General features: G+C 45.0%; 1 protein-coding gene across 2 annotated transcripts in view; it reads left to right on the forward strand.

Annotated features, from left to right (window-relative positions):
• Nucleotides 1-484: 484 nt before the first annotated feature.
• The window catches only part of Elp3 (elongator acetyltransferase complex subunit 3), a 69034-nt gene continuing 50343 nt past the window's right edge, over nt 485-19175 (forward strand). The window contains exons 1-7 of one of the 2 annotated variants that reach the window (XM_028890036.2): nt 485-717; nt 4616-4715; nt 10384-10522; nt 13164-13234; nt 14045-14108; nt 15718-15786; nt 18083-18237. In XM_028890036.2, coding sequence (XP_028745869.1) covers nt 582-717; nt 4616-4715; nt 10384-10522; nt 13164-13234; nt 14045-14108; nt 15718-15786; nt 18083-18237 — 734 coding nt within the window. In that variant the 5' untranslated portion in view covers nt 485-581. The remainder of the gene's footprint in view (nt 718-4615; nt 4716-10383; nt 10523-13163; nt 13235-14044; nt 14109-15717; nt 15787-18082; nt 18238-19175) is intronic. The other variant, XM_028890037.2, reaches the window with a different exon arrangement.

Below are 19175 nucleotides of genomic sequence, written 5' to 3' on the forward strand. Positions count from 1 at the left end.
AATAAACATGCCTCTTGCCTCCTGTCTTCCAATTCTCCCATAACCTTTAAAAACTAACGCTTATGTCAACACCCCCAAAGACAGGCTTGGGTGTGGGGGTGTGGGAGGTGGGGGGAACCACTGGTCTCCTTTATCTGTTCCTCTTCCCAACACGGTCGGCTGTGCTCGTGACACGTGGCCCAGCCTCGCTGGTGGAAATGGTCAGAGCCCAGGCTTTTGCTTTAAGAACTCTGGCTACACTGCACTCCCGTCCCGCCTCCTCGGAGGGGTGGGGGGGCTTCTTTAAATAAACTGTCCCGTCAGTACTAGCCAGGTCCGGTTTGCCGATCCCCAAGAATTCCTCCGCACCCACCCACCCACCCACGGGATCAGGATGCACGGCCCCTCCCAGTTCGAGAGAGCCGGAGCCGCCGCCGCCGAGACTGGGCGGGGCTCGGCCCGCGCGCGCGCGGCCTTCTGGGAAGAGCCGTGCGGTACGCTCCATGCGCTTTCACGACAGTCCCGGGTTGCTTTGCGGCTGGCAACTTCAGCCGTGGTGTGTACTACAGTAGTGTGGCGGTAGCCTCCTACACCGCGCCGAGATGAGACAGAAGAGGAAAGGTGCAAAAAAAAAAGCGGGACGAGGGGCAAGGGAGGCGGTGGATGTCCCGCGAGAACAGGCCGAGTCTCCCATTCCCACGGGATTCGGCTCCCTTGTCCGCAACGCTTCGACTTGGGGTGGGCTGGCCTCCTTTTATCTGCGTGCTTTGTGAACCAGTCTCTTCTCCTGATTCCTCTTTCAAAATGACTTACGTGTTGTCCTTTGTGTGGATGGGTGAATGGAACCGTTATTCGAAGACGGGTCTTTACGGGAGTTAAGGTGGGAGGTGGGTTTAGCGCCTTGCCGTTTAATTCGTGGCGACTTGATTGAACGTGTTTGTTTGGATTGTTTTTAAATCTTCAAGTAGGGAAGGCGTTGGTACGTCCCTAAAAGTGGGGATTATCCATGCGGTTTGTGCAACAGCTTTACGTGAACTTACTCCCATTTATTTTACCTCCGGGGTAGCCTGGAGCAATGCTTTGCAGGTTTTTCAACAGAATGAAGTCATTTTGTTTTGTTTTTTGTATTTTGGGGGTTGTTGTTGTTTGTTTGTTTTTGAGACAGGGTTTCTCTGTGTAGCTTTGGTGCCTGTCCTGGAGCTCACTCTGTAGACCAGGCTGGGCTCGAATTCACAGAGATTTTGCCTGGCTCTGCCTCCCAAGTGCTGGGATTAAAGGCGTGTACCACCACCGCCAGGAAGAATGAAGTCATTTTTTGTTTGTTTGTTTGTTTTTTGTTTTTGTTTTTCGAGACAGGGTTTCTTTGTGTAGCTTTGTGCCTTTCCTGGAAGTCACTTTGTAGCCCAGGCTGGCCTCGAACTCACAGAGATCTGCCTGCCTCTGCCTCCGGAGTGCTGGGATTAAAGGCATGCACCACCTCCGTCCCAGCAGAATGAAGTCCTGTTTTTTTTTTTTGTTGTTGTTTGTTTGTTTTTTTTGGTTGTTGTTGTTGTTGTTTTGAGACAGGGTTTCTCTGTGTAGTCTTGCGCCTTTCCTGGAACTCTAGACCAGGCTGGCCTCGAACTCACAGAGATCCGCCTGCCTCTGCCTCCCGAGTGCTGGGATTAAAGGCATTTTTTTTTTTAAGTATTTGTAAAACATTCCACTCTTATCTCTGTACTGCCCTTGAGCAGTTGGTCAGAGAATGCTTGTTGGTTGTCAGAATAATAGCTGGGTATTGAGCCTTTACCAATCATTTTGAAGTTGTGTCATCTAAATTTATACTTAGTACGTGGAGCTGACTGGTCATGGTGCACCTGTAACCTGGAGAAGCATCACATGAACACTAAGTGTGTTGTTGGTCACTGCTCCTTGGCATTAACTGGAATTTCCCTTCCACACAACATGTCCTGTGTCCTTGTCACATCAAACACGACATGCACTAGATTAATTTAATCTTACATCGCTGCAACGTCACTCTTTTGTCTCTGTCACCAGCACCTTAGTTCTTATTTTGACATCACCTCTTAAATTTGTGTATTTACCCTCGTTCCCTCTACCATTTTTTGCTTTTTGTGGACATTTGTTTTTGTTGACTCTGACATCTGTCTTCTGAGATTTGTCTGTAGGCACTGGTGCCTTCGCGGTAAAGGTTTTCATTGAGTCTTGTAGACTGTTTGTTGTTGGATGTGTACGGGTGTGTGGTATTTGCATCCGTGTGGGTGGGTGAATAGGCCAGAGGAGGAGTTTTGTCACACTACACCTTACTCCCTTGAGACAAGATCTGTCACTAAACTTGGAGTTAGGCACCCAGCAAGCCCCAGCAATCCTCCTGCCGTAATCCCGAATCACGTCCTCTGTGGCCCCCTCTTTCACACATTCTTGGTTTATAGGCATTAATGTAGGTATGCCTAGCTTTTAACATGGGTGCTGGGATTCGAACTCAGGTCTTCACATACGGATTTTTAATGTGCTGTTCAAAAGCCTTTTGTTTAGCATCTAAATTGATGTATCTTTATTTTCCTTTCTGATTTATTTATATTGATAACCTCACTTTCTTTAAAAACTTTCATTTTTTAAGTTACAGAGTTGAGAATGTATAATTCTGAGAATGTATAATACAGTAGAATGTATAATCTACTGTTGCCTTTAATGCCTTTGCCTAGTGGCCAGTGTTATGTCTGCTTATTGAACCCTGTTTAGACAGCCTGTGTTCAAGTTAGATCTCCTTTCACCAAAATAGGTTGTTCTTAGGCCTGGCATTGGTCCATCCTGCATGTTCCCCGGTAGTTTTTCACATCTTTGTTCTTACCAACCCAGCCTCCTGCCACCTCAGTCAAGTCTTCTGCAGAAGTCTTATACACAGAAAGATGAAAGCAGTCTTAATATCGTTTTAACACACACACATGGAAAGGTGGCTCAGCGGTTAAGGGCACTGACTGCTCTTCCAGAGGACCCGGGTTCAAACCCCAGCACCTACATCATGGCTAACACACACACATGCACACAGATGGGGCTATGAGAATATGAATATGCAAGCTGACAGGATGCTGCCTCATTTTCTGCTCACCCCACACCCCAAGTCCACCTCCGTCCCACGGCCTCTGAAGCACCTTTGTAGAACTGAGAAGTGCTGGAAAAGTGTTTACTCTGACTGTACATGTCCTTTGTTCTCACTGTTTTGTATGTGTTAGCTTTGCTGTATTAAGTCAGTGTGGTACACAGTACACAGTATGTGAAAAAAGCGTGACCTGAGATTTAACCTTGCTATTTACAATGATGTCTTAACTTGCTTGATCCATTTTTTTTTAACAGCTATCAAACAGGATAACGATACCAGCTTTACAGTGTTATCGTGAGTTTCAAATGGGACTAAATGAAAGGTCTCAGTAACTTCCATGGCTTTCTTATCCACACTTCTTTGATGACTTCTTTATTTTTTCACACCAGCTGGCAGGAGACATATTTATTGCTATCACCCAAGCTAAGATACCACACCACTGTCGCCAGCTGTTAAAAGATGGGCTCTCCTGACCCTTAAAGAAAGAGCTGAGATTGTCCTGGCTTGGATCGGTGCCCATGCTTGGATGAGCCATTTGTGGTTGACTGTAAGATGATATGACAAACATGTCAGCGTCTCCTGTTTCTGTGGAGAAAGGGGGGCTGCCAAGACAGGATCATGCAGGTCTACAGATGGTATCTTAGAAATGCAGCTAGAGCCTTAGATGGGCCAGGCAAATTGGTACATGCTGTATGAGCTCAGCACTGGGTCAGCTGAGGCAGAAAAATCATAAGTTCAAGGCCCGTCTGGACAAATAGCAAATTCAAGTCAGCCTGAGCTATATAGTGAGAAGAAAGCTAAAAGCCCCTGGACACATCTTTATGAAACAGGCAGGTGTCTGTTCAGTCTGTTCTAAGATTGAGTTAGTGCATTATGGGACAGGCAAAGTCCTGCTCCGCCTCCCTCACTGTGATTGAATTAGTGCATCGGAATGTTCTCTGTGCACTTGCTAGTGTTCATCATTGCTACTCTGTAGTGAAGGGCTGGGCATTTAGTTCCTTTGGCCCTTCCCTGGATTGGTAGGTTCTTTTTGTTTGTGATTGTTTCTACAGTAGTCTTCCTTTTTTGTTTCCTGTGTCTGTCTGCAATATCCTCTGTCTTCTGCTTCTTTAGGGAGCTTCACATACATGAAGGTGGGGTTGTTTGTTTGTTTTCTGAAGGGGGGCATTAATTGAAAATATGAAAGATATGTTTGGATTGTGAACAATAGAGACTTAGTGTCTCCTGCTCTTGAGTCATGTGTTTGGCATGTTTGAAATTGTTTTAGAAGCTAGATGCCCCCAGAGCTGTTCTTCAGATGATTTTGGAAGGAAAATTACTAAGTGAGATTGTTAAATCTGTACCGAGGGCTGGCAAGATGGCTCTGTGGTAAGGGCACTTTCCACCAAGCCCGACAACAAGCCAGGAACCCTGTAGTGGAAGGAAAGAACCAACTCCTGACCTACACACTTAAAATTGCATATGTGCACACATACAAATGAATAAATGTAAAAAAATGTTGATGAGATTTTTGCTGTTGTTGAAAAATCTTTGCAGGAGATCTCAGCCCTGCTGAGCTGATGATGCTGACTATAGGAGACATTATCAAGCAGCTGATTGAGGCCCATGAACTGGGGAAAGACATCGATCTAAATAAGTAAGTGCATCTGGAAGAGGCACTCTTGTAGACTTGTTCTTAGGGAACAGGCTGTCTGACTGTCTGTCTGTCTGATACATGGTCTCACTCTGTAGCCCAAGCTCTCTTCAGTCTCAAGCCATTCCTCTTGCCTAAGCCTTCCAAGCAGCAGAATTCCCGGCACGCCCCCTGTGCCTGGCAGGAGAGTCGTTCTGTGAACTGTCCAACGCTACTTGTTTTCTGTGTAGTGGTTGAGAATCACAGCTCTCTGCCTTGTACTGTCACCTGCTTCCCCATGATAAAACCGAGTCACAGTCTCTGATCTAATTGCCTCCAGCCTTCATTGGGCACTCCCCGTATCCCAGGCACTGTTAGGAGGGCACTGCAGGTGATAACTGAATTAACCCTCTCAGAAGCTGAAGGAGGGGTGTCTTTCCTAGGGTTACTATTGCTGTGATGAAACACCGTGACCAAAGTAACTTGGAGAGGAAAGGGTTTATTTGGTTTATACTTCCAGGTAACCATCTATCAGTGAGGGAAGTCAGGGCAGGAACTCAAAAGGGCAGGAACTGATGTGGAGGTCATGAAGGAGCGCTGCTTACTGGCTTGCTCCCAATGGCTTGCTCAATCTTTTTGTTTGTTTGTTTGTTTTTTGTTTTTCGAGACAGGGTTTCTCTGTGTAGCTTTACGCCTTTCCTGGAACTCACTCTGTAGCCCAGGTTGGCCTCAAACTCACAGAGATCCGCCTGCCTCTGCCTCCCGAGTGCTTGGGTTAAAGGCGTGTGCCACCTGCACCCGGCTTGCTCAGCCTTTCTTATAGAACCCAGGCTATCAGCCCAGGGATGGTACCACCAGAAATAGGCTGGGCCCTCCCTCATCAAGAACTAATTAAGGAAATGCCCGACAGGCTTGCGTACAACTTGATCTTAGGGAGGCATTTTCTCTGTTGAGGCTCCCTCTGCTCCAGTAACTAGCTTGTGTCAAGTTGACATAAAACTAGCCAGCACAAAAACTGACCCCTTGTCAACTTGACACATAAACACACTTTTCAGTTAGAACTTCTCCTTTCTATTTTTTTTTTTTTTTTAGATTTTATTTTTTTATTATGTATACAGCATATATGACTGCAGGCCAGAAGAGGGCATCAGATCTCATTACAGATGGTTGTGAGCCACCATGTGGTTGCTGGGAATTGAACTCAGGACCTCTGGAAGAGCAGTCAGTGCTTTTAACCTCTGAGTCATCTCTCTAGCCCTTTTCCTTTCTAATTTATCCCCATGATGGCACGTTAATATTAATATCACAATATAAAACATAAATAACTTCAAAGTCCCACAGTCTTTACAATTCAAACAGATTAAAAGTTCAGTCTCTTTAAAAATCCAAAATCCCTTTAAAGGTTCAAAGTCTCTCAACTGTGGGCTCCTGTAGAAATCAAAATTAAAGCTGGCCAGTAGTGGTGCATGCCTTTAATCCCAGCACTTGGGAGGCAGAGGCAGAGGCAGGCAGGTCTCTGTGAGTTCGAGGCCAGCCTGGGCTACAGAGTGAGTTCCAGGAAAGGCGCCAAAGCTACACAGAGAAACCCTGTCTCAAAAAACCAAAAAAGAAAGAAAGAAAGAAAAAGAAAAGAAATCAAAATTAAGTTAAATACTTTCTTTTTCAAGAGGGAAGAACCAAGGCACAGTCACAATCCGAACAAAACCAAACCAAATTCCTACAATGTAATTAATTCAATGTCCAGGGTCTGGGATTCACTCATGGTCTTCTGGGCTCCTCCAAGGGACTTGGCCCACTTCTCCAGCTCCGCCCTCTGCAGCACACACAGTTCGTCTTCCAGGCTCTGACTGGCTCCACTCCACTGCTGCTGCTGTTCTTAGTGGTCACTCCATGGTACTGGCATCTCCAAAATATTGGGGTCTTCTACTGCAGCTAGGCTGCACTTTGACCAGTAGCCTCTCCTGAGCTCTCTTCATGGTGCCAAACCCCAGCTTTTCAATTACCCCTCCATGGCCCCTTCAGTCCTGGGGTTTGACTCCACTGCTATTCTGGGTGCACCTTCACCAATGGCTTCTCAGCAGTGCCAGGCTTCAGTTGCTCTCCATGATTCCTTCATGGCTACTTGGGAGACACATGACCAGGTTTGGCTGCCAGCACAAGGTACAACCTTGGCCACCTCTGAACACAGTTTGCACGTTCTGACTCTGAGGAAACACTTCCCAGAAGATTGTACCTCAGCTGGTCTCTTCTTAATCACAGCTGATTCTTCAGCTCCAGCTGACCAGCATCCATTGTCCCAACAAAACAAAGGTTTAACTTTAGTGATTCTGGTCTCTAATTAATAGTAGCTGACTTTTTCAGCTCCAGCTGACTAGATACCACATATTTGTCACACAAATGGCTGTGTAGTTAGTCTTTGCTTCCCTCTGAAACTTCACAAGCCAGACCTCCTCCATCTGCACTGCTCTCACCAGTCTTATCTCCCAAGCTCCTACAGAACAGCCCTCTGAGCTCTCAACCCTCAGTGGCTTTTCTAGGCCGAAGTTCCCAAGTCCTCCTACAATTCTCCCCAAAGCAACATGGTCAGGTCTGTCACAGCAATATCCCACTATCCTGGTACCAGTTTCTTAGTTTGGGTTACTGTTGTTATGATGAAACACCGTGACCAAAAGCAACTTCTGGAGGAAAGGGATGATTTCATCTTTCAACTCTCAGAACACACTTCCTCACTGAGGGAAGTCAGGCGGGAACTCCAAGCTGGAACCTGGAGGTAGCAGCTGATGCAGAGGTCATGGAAGGGTGCTGCTTACTGGCTTGCTCCCCATGGTGTGTGCAGCCTGCTTTCTTAAAGAACCCCAGATCACCAGCCCAGAGGTGGCACTACCCATAATGAGCTAGAGGAAAAGCTATAGAGTAGAATACTTTCATAGCCAAAAGAAGACAATTACCGACTCATTTATTCCTTTAGCAAATGCTTTCTAATCATGGTGTTCAAAGAAGGGGTTGGGTACAGCCATCTTAAGAATCACTAATTAAGAAAATACCCTACAGGATTGTTGATGGCCCAGTTTTATGGAGGCATTTTTCTCAACTGGGGTTCCCTCCTCAGATGACTCTAGCCTATGTCAAATTGACCTAAAATTAGCCAGCACAAGGGGCCGTCAACATGGTCTAGTAGGTAAAAGTAGGTAAAAGGATGGAGGAAACCACCTCCCCAGAGCTGTCCTCTGTCCTCTACACTGCCAGAGTGACACATGTACATAGGCATGTGCACACGTATTTAAAAACAAAATTAAACTTAAAAACAAATCAAAACAGTATGGGGTAGCTACTGGTGTCATCCTCACCTGACAGATGGGTGATCTGAGTAGTAGAGAGGTAAAGTAAGTTATCCGGGGTGAGTAGTCATCCACAGAGTGGGGGTTTCGAACCCCCAAAGCCCAGTGCTCTCTTTGTGCCATCGTTTCACATCCCATTTTTCTCCTGTCTCCTTGGAAACACCTCTGCCAGGAGCACTCTGTGTGGTGCTCTTCATCTTATCCCAGCCCTGTCTACTGTAAAACCTCTTCCACACGTTCATGTTCACCTTGGTCTTTGTTACACCCTCGAATGAGTGATCCTTCATCTCTGCTTCTGATCCTTCATCTCTGCTTCTCATTTTCTTTACTGCATTTGCTCTTTATCCACAGAGAAAGGGTTCTCCCCACGATGTCATGTAATCACCACGTCTGCGACCCTTTTTTTTTTTTTTTTTTTTTTTCCGGTGCCTGTCCTGCATCTTGCTCTGTAGACCAGGCTGGCCTGGAACTCACAGAGATCCGCCTGGCTCTGCCTCCCAAGTGAGTGCTGGGATTAAAGGCGTGCACCATCACTGCCTGGTTCCATGACTTCTTGTAGACCCAGTTCTCTGTTTCTTAGGGTGCCTGTACCTGTTGCATGAATCTTAATTTGTCTTATAGTAAAAACTTGTAGCCAGATATCAGGTTAAATACTGAAAGATCAGAGGAAGCAAGCCACAGCCACTTCTCACCTCACCAACTCCTCAGCCAAAAGGGGAAGATCCTATCTCCATGAATCCTCAGACTGAATGTTCCTGAGTCCTCAGCCAGAAGGGCTGAGTTCCTGTTTCCTCCCGCCTTATATTCCTTTCCCTGCCCAGCCATATCACTTCCTGTCTCAACCTTCCTAGTGCTGGGATTAATGGCATGTGTGCTTCCCAAATATTGGGAGCAAAAGCATGAGATCCCAAGTGCTAGGAGCTGGGATTAAAGGTGTGTGCCACCACTGCCTGGCTCTGTTTCTCTCCTAGACTGAGACAAATTCATATAGTCCAGGTTGGCTTTGAACTCACAGAGATCCAGATGGATCTCTGCCTCCCAAGTGCTGGGATTAAATGCGTGTGCCACCACTGCCTGGCGTCTGTGTTTAATCTAGTGACTGGCTCTGTCCTCTGATCTTCAGGCAAGTTTAATTTGTTAGAGTACAAACAAAATCTCACCACATGTACCCAACCCCTTCTTTGAATACCATGCTTAGAAAACATTTGCTAAAGGAATAAGTGAGTTAGTAATTGTCCTTTTCTGACTGTGAAAGAATTCTACTCTGTAGCTTTTCCTACAATGTCTTCAATGACATCCCTGTGTCTGCTGCCTGAGACCTGAGTTTTCGTCTCCCTAACTTCCCCAGCACATGTTAATGTCCTTTCTGCATTCTGGAAGCAACCTTTACATGTGGTAGGTATGTGTATGGGCTTAGCCACAGCACATCCCATGAAAGAACTGTGGCTCATATTTGACATACCACACATGTGGTTAGTCGCCTGTGCGTGCTAGCTATTCAGTTATCATTTATTGAAAACACTGTGAGCATTTATTGAAAACACTGTGAGCAACCCACAGATGTTTCTAGGTGGGTCAGTTAGAAGACAGTGTAACGAGTAGAATTTGGCTAGTTGGGCACAAAGAAAGGGAAAGCTGGTCAAATTGTAGGGAAAATTAAGGGACAAACTGGACATGGTGACACACACCTGTAATCTCAGCATTCAGGGGGAGAGATAGGATTTTGAGTTCAAAGCTAACCTGAGCGTAGCAAGACAAATGGGAGAGGGGTTTAGGAATTAATTATCTGAGTGAAGGATGCTCTTGGGGTTACAGATAGGGTCATAGTCAGGAGGAGACATGGAAGGTTTGTTTTGTTTTTTGTTTTTCGATAGTTAAGGTAGATCCTAGAATTTGTGTTCTGGTTTTTGATTTGTGTTGCTGTTGCTTTTGTATATTATATTTTATCCAAGAAAGTCGTTCTTGATCAGGGTGATTTCTTCTCAGGGGACATGTGGCAATGTCTAGACAGTCTTCCACACACAGTTCCAAATGTCAGTAGTGAGGCTGAGAAAAGGTAGGTAGGATCAGGGTAGTTCTTTAGGGTGGAAGCTGGGGTGCAGTTGGGAAAGAGACCATAACTGGGCCCCACAGTCCTATTTTACCTCTGGGTGTTTGGGGTTAAGAAAAACAAGGAGGTTGCTAACAGATTTTGTACTTTATCTCCTTAATGTTCACAGATTGTTAAGCTGCCCCTGTCACTTGGTGGAGGGTAGAGGAGTGGCAGATGTTAATGATGTTGTGTACCCATCATCCTTTCAGTAGCTTGTGCTGAAATGCTGTGCTACTGATAACAGTGAGTGCTTTGCTTTCAGGGTCAAAACCAAGACAGCTGCCAAGTACGGCCTTTCCTCCCAGCCCCGCCTGGTGGATATCATCGCTGCAGTCCCTTCTCGCTATCGGAAGGTCTTGGTTCCCAAGTTAAAGGCAAAACCCGTCAGGACTGCCAGTGGGGTGAGTGACTGCCCTGGGAATAGTGGTGGAGGTGGCCAGGCCGTGGTGGGGAGTCCAGACTCCTGAAGTCTGTCATGCTGTGTGCTTGAGTGAAGGAGGTCTGCACACGGTGCTCAGAGGGCCGAGGAGGAAGCAAGCCAGCTAGTGTGCTTAAAGGAGCACATGTTTTTGTAGTGTCTTAAAGGTCGAGGCTTGGTCATTTAACAGTGTGACAAAGGTGACCCTCTTATGCTGATAGTTTCCAGTTGGTACTTCTAAAGTGCATATAATGGTGCAGGGTAGGGTATTTTTTGTTTTTTTTTAATTTATTTATTTTTATTTTATGTGCATTGATGTTTTGCCTGCATATATGTGTGAGGGTGTCAGATCCCTTGGAGCTGTCATATGGGTGCTGGGGATCGAACCCAGGTTCTCTGGAAGCCAGTGCTCTGATCCACTGAGCCATCTCTCCAGGCCCAGCAGGGTAGTTTTATATATGGTGATTGTGGAGTAAATCTCTTAATAAGGAACACTGTGGGTGTCCAGAGATTGGGGTTCCCCCCAGCAAAAGGAAGAAGTAAAGCCCCAGCAGAAAGCTTGGCACTTTCGTGACCTGTGAGTATGCTTGTATGATCGGGCAGGGGACAGGGGATCAGCCTCAGAGGGTGCTGGGAGCAAGAAAGGAATAGGAAAGAAAGCGCAGAGGTAGGAGGGGCATGAAGGGCTGGCATTCGCAGACAGGGAGTGCAGCAGACTGGCGGGAACTCAGAGTTCATTTGACTGATGATTTTCTTTTTGAGACAGTTTCACTATATAGGACACACTGGCCTTGAACTCGCATTTTGTTCATTTGAGAAAATGGGGGGGGGGCTTGTTTAGGATTAGCTTGTAAACAGTCATGTACAACTGGCAAAGAAACCAAATAACAAGAAACCATTTCAGGGGTCTGTGCAGGGCGGTGATGTGAACAGGACAGGTTTTCAGAGAGTTAGTCTAGGTACAGCATGCACAGTAGTTCAGAAAAATAAGGCCGTATTGGACACTCTGGTTCTAATCTCTGTGAAGCAGTAAGGGGCTGAATTGGGGATTGAAGCTCTGAGATCTAAAGGCTGATGTGTGAGGCCAGCGGAAATGGGCAGAATCAGGATCAGGGTCCGTTGGAAAGGTGTTCCAGGGTTGAAGTCCGTGTTCCTGATGTGACCCAGCATTTCTGGTCTGCTGTCTGGATCAGGATGTGATATGGCTACTTTAGTGGCCTGGTCTTCTGGATTCTGACATTTGTGGACAGTTAAACCCCACAATTTTAACATACAGTGTGCTATCAAGTCTGATGCTGTCAGTTCTGATGCACATACATTACTAACAAGTGCTTGTACCACACACAAACTCTTAAAAAATAAAAAAGAAAACCTGGGAATTTCACTTGTGTCCCTTGCTGCCCTTTCGTCACACCCACTGTCTCAATGACATCACAGTTCAGAATCCCTGCTGCACCTGGTTGCCATGGCTCCTCAGAGCACACCTGTCCTGTCTTTCCCTGATTTCATTATCTTCACACCGAAGATTGTTAGCTGGTCATTTCCTAACATGTTTTCAGTTTGGTTTAACTAATGCTGCTTTGGTAATACGCACACACGTGTGTACTTACATAAACACACTTCCATCTGTTTCGGGGTGTCTTGACCTGTCAGCAACTGTATTTGGAGATCAGTACTCCAGTTTCTTCAGCCCTGGCCTTCATTCTGGTTCTCTCTGTTGCATGTACAACTTCCTCTCTGTCCGTAAGAAATCTAGCTCATGTGAGCCTTAGTGTGTCTCTGTCGGGTCACCTACCTCCTGTGTTAATATCTTTTTTTCCGAGACAGGGTTTCTTTGTGTAGCTTTGCGCCTTTCCTGGAACTCACACTGTAGCCCAGGCTGGCCTCGAACTCACAGAGATCTGCCTGCCTCTGCCTCCCAGTGCTGGGATTAAAGGCGTGCGCCACCACCACCCGGCCCGTGTTAATATCTTAATAGCCTTAAAATCTCTGCTGCCAGCCCTTTTCTCAACAGCATTTTCCCCTGGAAAGTGCAGCTGGACTCTGTCTGGTGCTCTGAGGTTTTGCACATAGACTCTCTGGATCAGTCAGGTCCCTGACTTCCTACTCCTGCTATAGATTGAAATCTAGTGTCCATGGAATTTGAATAATAGTGATTAGGTTTATTTATAATATTATATAGAACAACCTTTGTTGGCTATTTTAGCAAAGTAATTAGATAATAAGAATCACCATGACCTTAAAAATTAATTGCCAGGTCTGGGCTTACAGCTCAGTGGTAGAATGCTCAAGACCCTGGATGTAGTCTCTAGCACCACAAATTAATAATAATAGTTCCTTATTCTGTACTTAACCATAAAACCAAATACAAAGCTCATATATGCAATTCATATAAACGTTCTAAATATTATCAGCCTAAAAGAACACGGCTTTAGGGGATAGTACCATCCGTATCTTGAGGGAGATACTCAGGTTTCTTTTCAGATCGCGTCAGTCTTCCCTTTTCATATCTTGAAGACCCTTATGTGCCATTCCAGTTATGTGCCTTCACTCTAAAGGTAACCGATCTGTAGAATTGTGTTAATTTTTCAATGATAGCTTTTTGATTAATCTTTCTTTTATAGATTGCTGTTGTGGCTGTGATGTGCAAACCCCACAGATGTCCACATATCAGCTTCACAGGGAATATATGTGTGTAAGTAGGATTTTGATAAGTTGATGTGTGTTTCTTTTCTTTCTTTCTTTTATTTTTTTTTTGGTTTTTCGAGACAGGGTTTCTCTGCGTAGCTTTGCGCCTTTCCTGGAGCTCACTTGGTAGCCCAGGCTGGCCTTGAACTCACAGAGATCCGCCTGGCTCTGCCTCCCGAGTGCTGGGATTAAAGGCTTGCGCCACCACCGCCCGGCTGATGTGTTTCTTAAACTAGTAGGTAGATTCCCTCATGCCCTGGCCAGTACAGGCTGATGATGCTAAGATGCTGACTGAACATCTTTGGTAAGGTGTTGCAGCACTTTGGAAATGGAACAGACGGTGCTGCAGTGCTGAAATTCTCATTGGTTATGAGCTTGGGACAATGGGCATCTTTTACCTAGGTAAATTAAACATGGACGTGCAAGCTTCCTGGATCCCAGCATCAAATTCAAAATGAATTTGGACTAGAAAAGTATCAAAAAATTAAATTATTCTTATAAATAGGTTAGACTTCTCTGATTGAGGTATTGGGAAGAATTCATGGATGCAAGTGCATGCATGACTCAGATAGGAGGCTTAATGGGTCCCAGGAAAGCAGAGTCTCATCCAAACTGGACATCTGGGCTCCCACATTAAGCCTGTAAAGGTGTGTGCCTGCAGTGTTCTGGACACGAGTGTTGTCATGTTTCTTGACTTACTGTCTTGTTTGCTCGTTGGTAAGCAGTGCTGTGCAGGTGGACTGCTGTTTGAATTGACGGCAGGACTCTGCTGGACTGAGCTCCTCACCTGCCCTCCCTGTTCTGTCGTTGTGTCCAGATACTGCCCTGGAGGACCTGACTCAGATTTTGAGTACTCCACCCAGTCTTACACGGGCTATGAGGTAAAGCCTTTGACTTGGTCCTGACAGAGTACTACGATCCAGAGTGTGATGTGACAAGTACCGGCATTCTTAGACGCTTGGGCTTTTCTCCTGACTAGAAAGCTTTTTGCCAAACATTTGTGCTGTGTGTCTTTGAGTGCCACATGTGTTCCAAGCCACTGGAGAAATGCCGCCATGAGCATTTCGTGCCATTATTTCCACCCACTGTCCCAAGTGCTTTGCCACTACAAGCCTCCAGCAGTCTTTGGAAAGTAGATGCTATGATTATCTCAGTTTCACAGAGAGGAATTGGAGGTATTAGAGGCTTACAGAGCTGGCAGGGACACACTTAGTGAACAGCTACTCTGACCTGTGTTTTCCATGCTCCAGATTTCTTACCCCCCCCCTTTTCTTTTACATGTTAAGTAATAATGTCAAAACACTGTTTGGCACTTTGCCCTACATTTATTTTTATATACATATGTATGTGGGTTTTTGTTTTTGTTTTTTCAGACATGTCTCATTGTAACTCAGATTGGCTTCAACCTTTCAATAGTATTCTTTTCTCAATCTCCTAACCACAAGGACTTTACGTGTTTAGAGTTGACCATTGGGAATTAGATAATCTATCAGAGGGCTCGTCCCTGGAGAAAACTGACTCTCCCTCTCTCAGCACCGTTGATTGCCTGTAGCTCATTATGTACATTATGTAGTAGTAGGGCCTTAGGAAATCCCCCCATTCACGTTGGCATGCCAGCTGGTGATGTCATTGTGCAGATCTTGTTCAGACAGTCATTTGTGGGGATCTCATGAGTGTATTCCACCTGTCATGTCTAGAAGACACGGTCTGGTCTTCTGCCCACCTCTCCCTGAGCCTTCAGTGTAGAGTTTGTGCTGTGGGTGTATCATCTGGTGTTGGGCACTCGCTGTCACTTCTGTATTCTGACCAGTTGTGGATCTCTGTAATAGTTTTCACCTGCTGCAAAAAAGAAGCTCATTGGAGAACCTTTCATGCCAGGAAACTGCTTCGTCATGGTAGAGTGTTCAGTATGGCAGTGGCATCAAGACCATTTGCTGAGCCATTAGAAGCCATGTGTGATTATGAGGACCTTGTGCACAGATCATTCTGCTACAAGACTCTCTTGAGTGTGTGTGCCCATCTGTGTGTGCACCTCCACTTTAGATGCCATCACATTTCCACAGAAGGTGAAAGTGACCCATTCTGTTACCTAGGTAAATTAAACATGGACATGCAAGCTCCCTGGGTCCCAGCATCAAATTCAAAATGAATTTGGACCAGAAAAGTATCAAAAAGTTGAATTATTCTTATAAATAGGTTAGTCTTCTCTGACTGAGGTTTTAGGAAGAATTCATGGATGCAAATGAATGCATGACTCAGGTAGGAAGCTTAAATGGGAGGAAAATTTAAGATTCCCTGCTGTTGAGGTACACTCGACTGGCCTGATGTTCTGAACCTTGCTAAAACTGAGAAAGGAAGGTGGGATACGAGTTGTGGTTTTAGTACTTAAGACCTTGGAGTAATTTAATTTTAATACAGCCCCTCACTCCTTCGGTATTTTCTTTAATTTGATATGGCTATAACACGATGTGTTTTTCCTTATTTACTTAGCCAACTTCCATGCGAGCTATCCGTGCTAGATACGACCCTTATCTGCAGACGAAACACCGGATAGAGCAGGTAAGAGGCTTTTTTCATTGGTTTTTATGCTTCAAAGATTGCCGCGCCATTGCTTGATTTGGTGTCATTGTGAAGACAAGAAGAGCATGGTTTTTGCCCATCTGAAGGAGAGACTTTCAGAGCCGTGTGTGGTCAGACTTACACTCCTTAGATACCATTGTCTCCTTTAAGGGTTTTATATTCTTTGTACTCCTTTCAGTTTGAAGGAAGTCACTTAGGAAAGTGTGTAAAAGTTCTTTAACAGCCAACAAGGGCTTGAACTTCAGCATCCAGAGCCCGGTGAAGAAGTGTGACAGGCTTGCTCAGTGAGAACAGGCAGTTCACAGCAAAGTGGTGTGAGTAGCTGTTTGGGTCTTGTGGACTTGTTCTGTGCCTTTACTGTGGTGGTGTATAACTCCATCACAACTCCCTAATTGTGCCTTAAAGGGGGTGGATTTTATTACATGTAAATAATACATTAACAGAACTGGATAAAAGCTACTACTTTGTAGGTGATCTTGAACTTCTCAAGGAGTCTAAACATATTTTGCAAGTGTTAAAATGTCAGTACCATCTGTAGTTGTTATAGTAATTAACACGGTAAGATTCAATAGAAGATCTAAAAATAGAAAGGAGTGTGTAGTACATAAGTTGCTTCTGGGTTTCTGTGTCTGTTTATTATAGAACACCACCCAGTTCTGAGGATCACTTTGTTGTCACCCAGGCATGTGTAGCGTAGAAGTGTTCACAGTAGGAGAGGACCCCACCTGGGGAGCCCACATAGCTTGGGAAAACATGTTCTGAACTGACTTTGACCTCGTTTTTTGTTTTCAGGCATGGTATGTAACTCATTTAAGATGAGTATTAATCAGGGTTCTCTAACAGAACATGGAAAGGGGATTTATTAGAATGACTTACAGGCTGTGGTCCAGCTAATCCAACAATAGCTGCCTATGAACGGAAGATCTAAGAATCTAGTAGTTCAAACCATGAGGCTGGATGTCTCAACTGGTCTTCAGTATATGGGAAACCCCAAAGAAGTGGTCTCTGGAGCTAATATGGACTTGAGAGCAAGAGCAAGCAGGCAAAGAGAGAGAGAGCTCTCTTCTCCCATGTCCTCTGTAGTGGCTTCTGGCAGAAGGTCCACAGATCTTCCCACCCCAAAGGTCTGGATTAGAAGTAGGTCTTCTACTTTGGATGATTTAATTAAGAAAAAAAAAAAAAATCCCTCACAGGTATACCCAGTCACTTGGGTTTTGGTTAATTCTGGATGTAGTCAAGTTGACAACCAAAAAATAGTCATCACAAAATAGAAAACTGTTTTTAACAGAGTATGAAATGTTTCTATTTACTAAAAATGTTTGAAGAACCTAGCTTTAGACATTGGGATAGTCACACAGAATAGCAATTCTTTCTAACTGTAAGTGCAGCAGAGTCATCTGGGAAACAGTGACATAGTGACCGCGGTTGGGTCCCCACCTCTGGAGGTGACGTGGAGTTTGGCTTGGAGTCCTATGTTACCGGGACAGTTTTGATGTTACCCCTTGTGTGCAGCCATGGACAGAGGAGTACCCCTGGTGTTGATGGGAAGGCATGCTCCTGCTCACTCACATACACAGGCACAGGAAGAGCAGTTGCTATTTGCTACTTGTGAAACAACTCTCTTTAAAAGGTTCCCTAGAGATAGTCACTACGTGGTATATTCTAGTTCTTAGGTATTTGATCCTGGCTTCTGTAGTTGGCATGGTGGATGGTTGTGCCATTCTGCCCTGAAGTATAGGAGATGGCTTATTTCATTTTGAGGCAGTCAGTTATGTATTTGGTTTTCTGGGAGCAGCTTGAGGGCCTGTTCCCACAGTCAGCCTTCAGTTGCATCCTGAAGTCTTACTCTAATCCAGTATTCATCTTTCTCCCTGTGCACCAAGTCCAGGTTATGCGGCACTCACAACTGTGTTTTTACCCTGAAGTCAGACATAAAACATATGATAGTCAATTTGGGCAGTATTTGATACTATATTATGTTGATTTTTTTATGTATTATATTCTGTGTTTTCTGTTATATATGTCTTAAACTCTTCCTATTGTTAAGTTCTTACTTAACTATCAGCACTGAAGTCTGATTTCTACTTTAGTTTTAATTTTCACTCTCCCATCTTTTTTGAGCAGGAATTGTTTTTCTTTCAGACATTTTTTTTTAAATACACAGAATTAGCAAAATATGTTTTATTATAAACTGTGCTAGTGGGACTATGAAATGAAATTGGAAATTCTGCAGCATCTCTAGCATAATGCACTGACGAATGTGTATTTCTTCCAGTTAAAGCAGATTGGTCACACTGTGGATAAGGTGGAGTTCATCGTAATGGGTGGAACGTTCATGGCCCTTCCGGAAGAATACAGAGATTTTTTTATCCGAAATTTGCATGATGCTCTATCAGGCCACACTTCAAACAATATTTACGAGGCAATCAAGTAAGAAGCCCTATTTTCTCACTCTCTGAATGATTGTCTGTCTCTTTATCCTCCTAGCAGCTGCCTGTGGCGATTTGATCTGTTCTGTGTATATATTCTGAATTTCTTGTTTTCTCTCTCTCTCTCTCTCTCTTTCTGTGTGTGTGTGTGTGTGTGTGTGTGTGTGTGTGTGTGTGTGTGTATGTGTGTATGTGTGTGTGTGTTGGGGCAGGGGGAGTGGGATTATTTTCATGGAGCCACACCTCCTAATCAGTCTAACCCTTTCCAAGTTCTACTTCCTGGTAACCAAGCATTCAAATATATGAGCCCTCGGGGGCCATCCCTGTACAAACCACCACACCATCTATGCAGTTACAGACACTGGGTACAACATAGTGACCGAGATGGAACTGTGTCCTACTGGTACTGTCCTTTTATGTCAGTGACAGAGTAAAAGTTGTGATGGAAAGAGATTGCTGTGACAGAGACCTGTTGTAGGAAGACGAGTCTGAGACCTTCCTTAGAAAGGACAGAATGAGACCGGGCGGTGGTGGTGCACGCCTTTAATCCCAGCACTTGGGAGGCGGAGGCAGGTGGATCTCTGTGAGTTCGAGGCCAGTCTGGTCTACAGAGCAAGATCCAGGACAGGCTCCAAAACTACACAGAGAAACCCTGTCTCAAAGAAAAAAAAAAAGGGCAGAATGGGGACACTGAGAAGGGAAACAGCTTTTTCCACAGATGACTGGGTTATACTCCAGTGAGCAAGGGAAGGTCCTCAGGTGACATTGAAAGGCTGAACATGGGCCAGATCATGTACTCTTTCAGGGAGCTGGAGTTCTTATGAAATGCAGAAGTAGGTTGTTTCAAGCCAAAGGGGTGGCAATGCATCCTTGTTAACAGGCAAGGTCATTGGACTGTCTTCTGATTGACAGGTTAAAGGGTTACCATGGGAATGGGAG

This window comes from Peromyscus leucopus, chromosome 9 (assembly GCF_004664715.2).
Source record: "Peromyscus leucopus breed LL Stock chromosome 9, UCI_PerLeu_2.1, whole genome shotgun sequence".
In the NCBI taxonomy this organism is placed as follows: Eukaryota; Metazoa; Chordata; class Mammalia; order Rodentia; family Cricetidae; genus Peromyscus; species Peromyscus leucopus.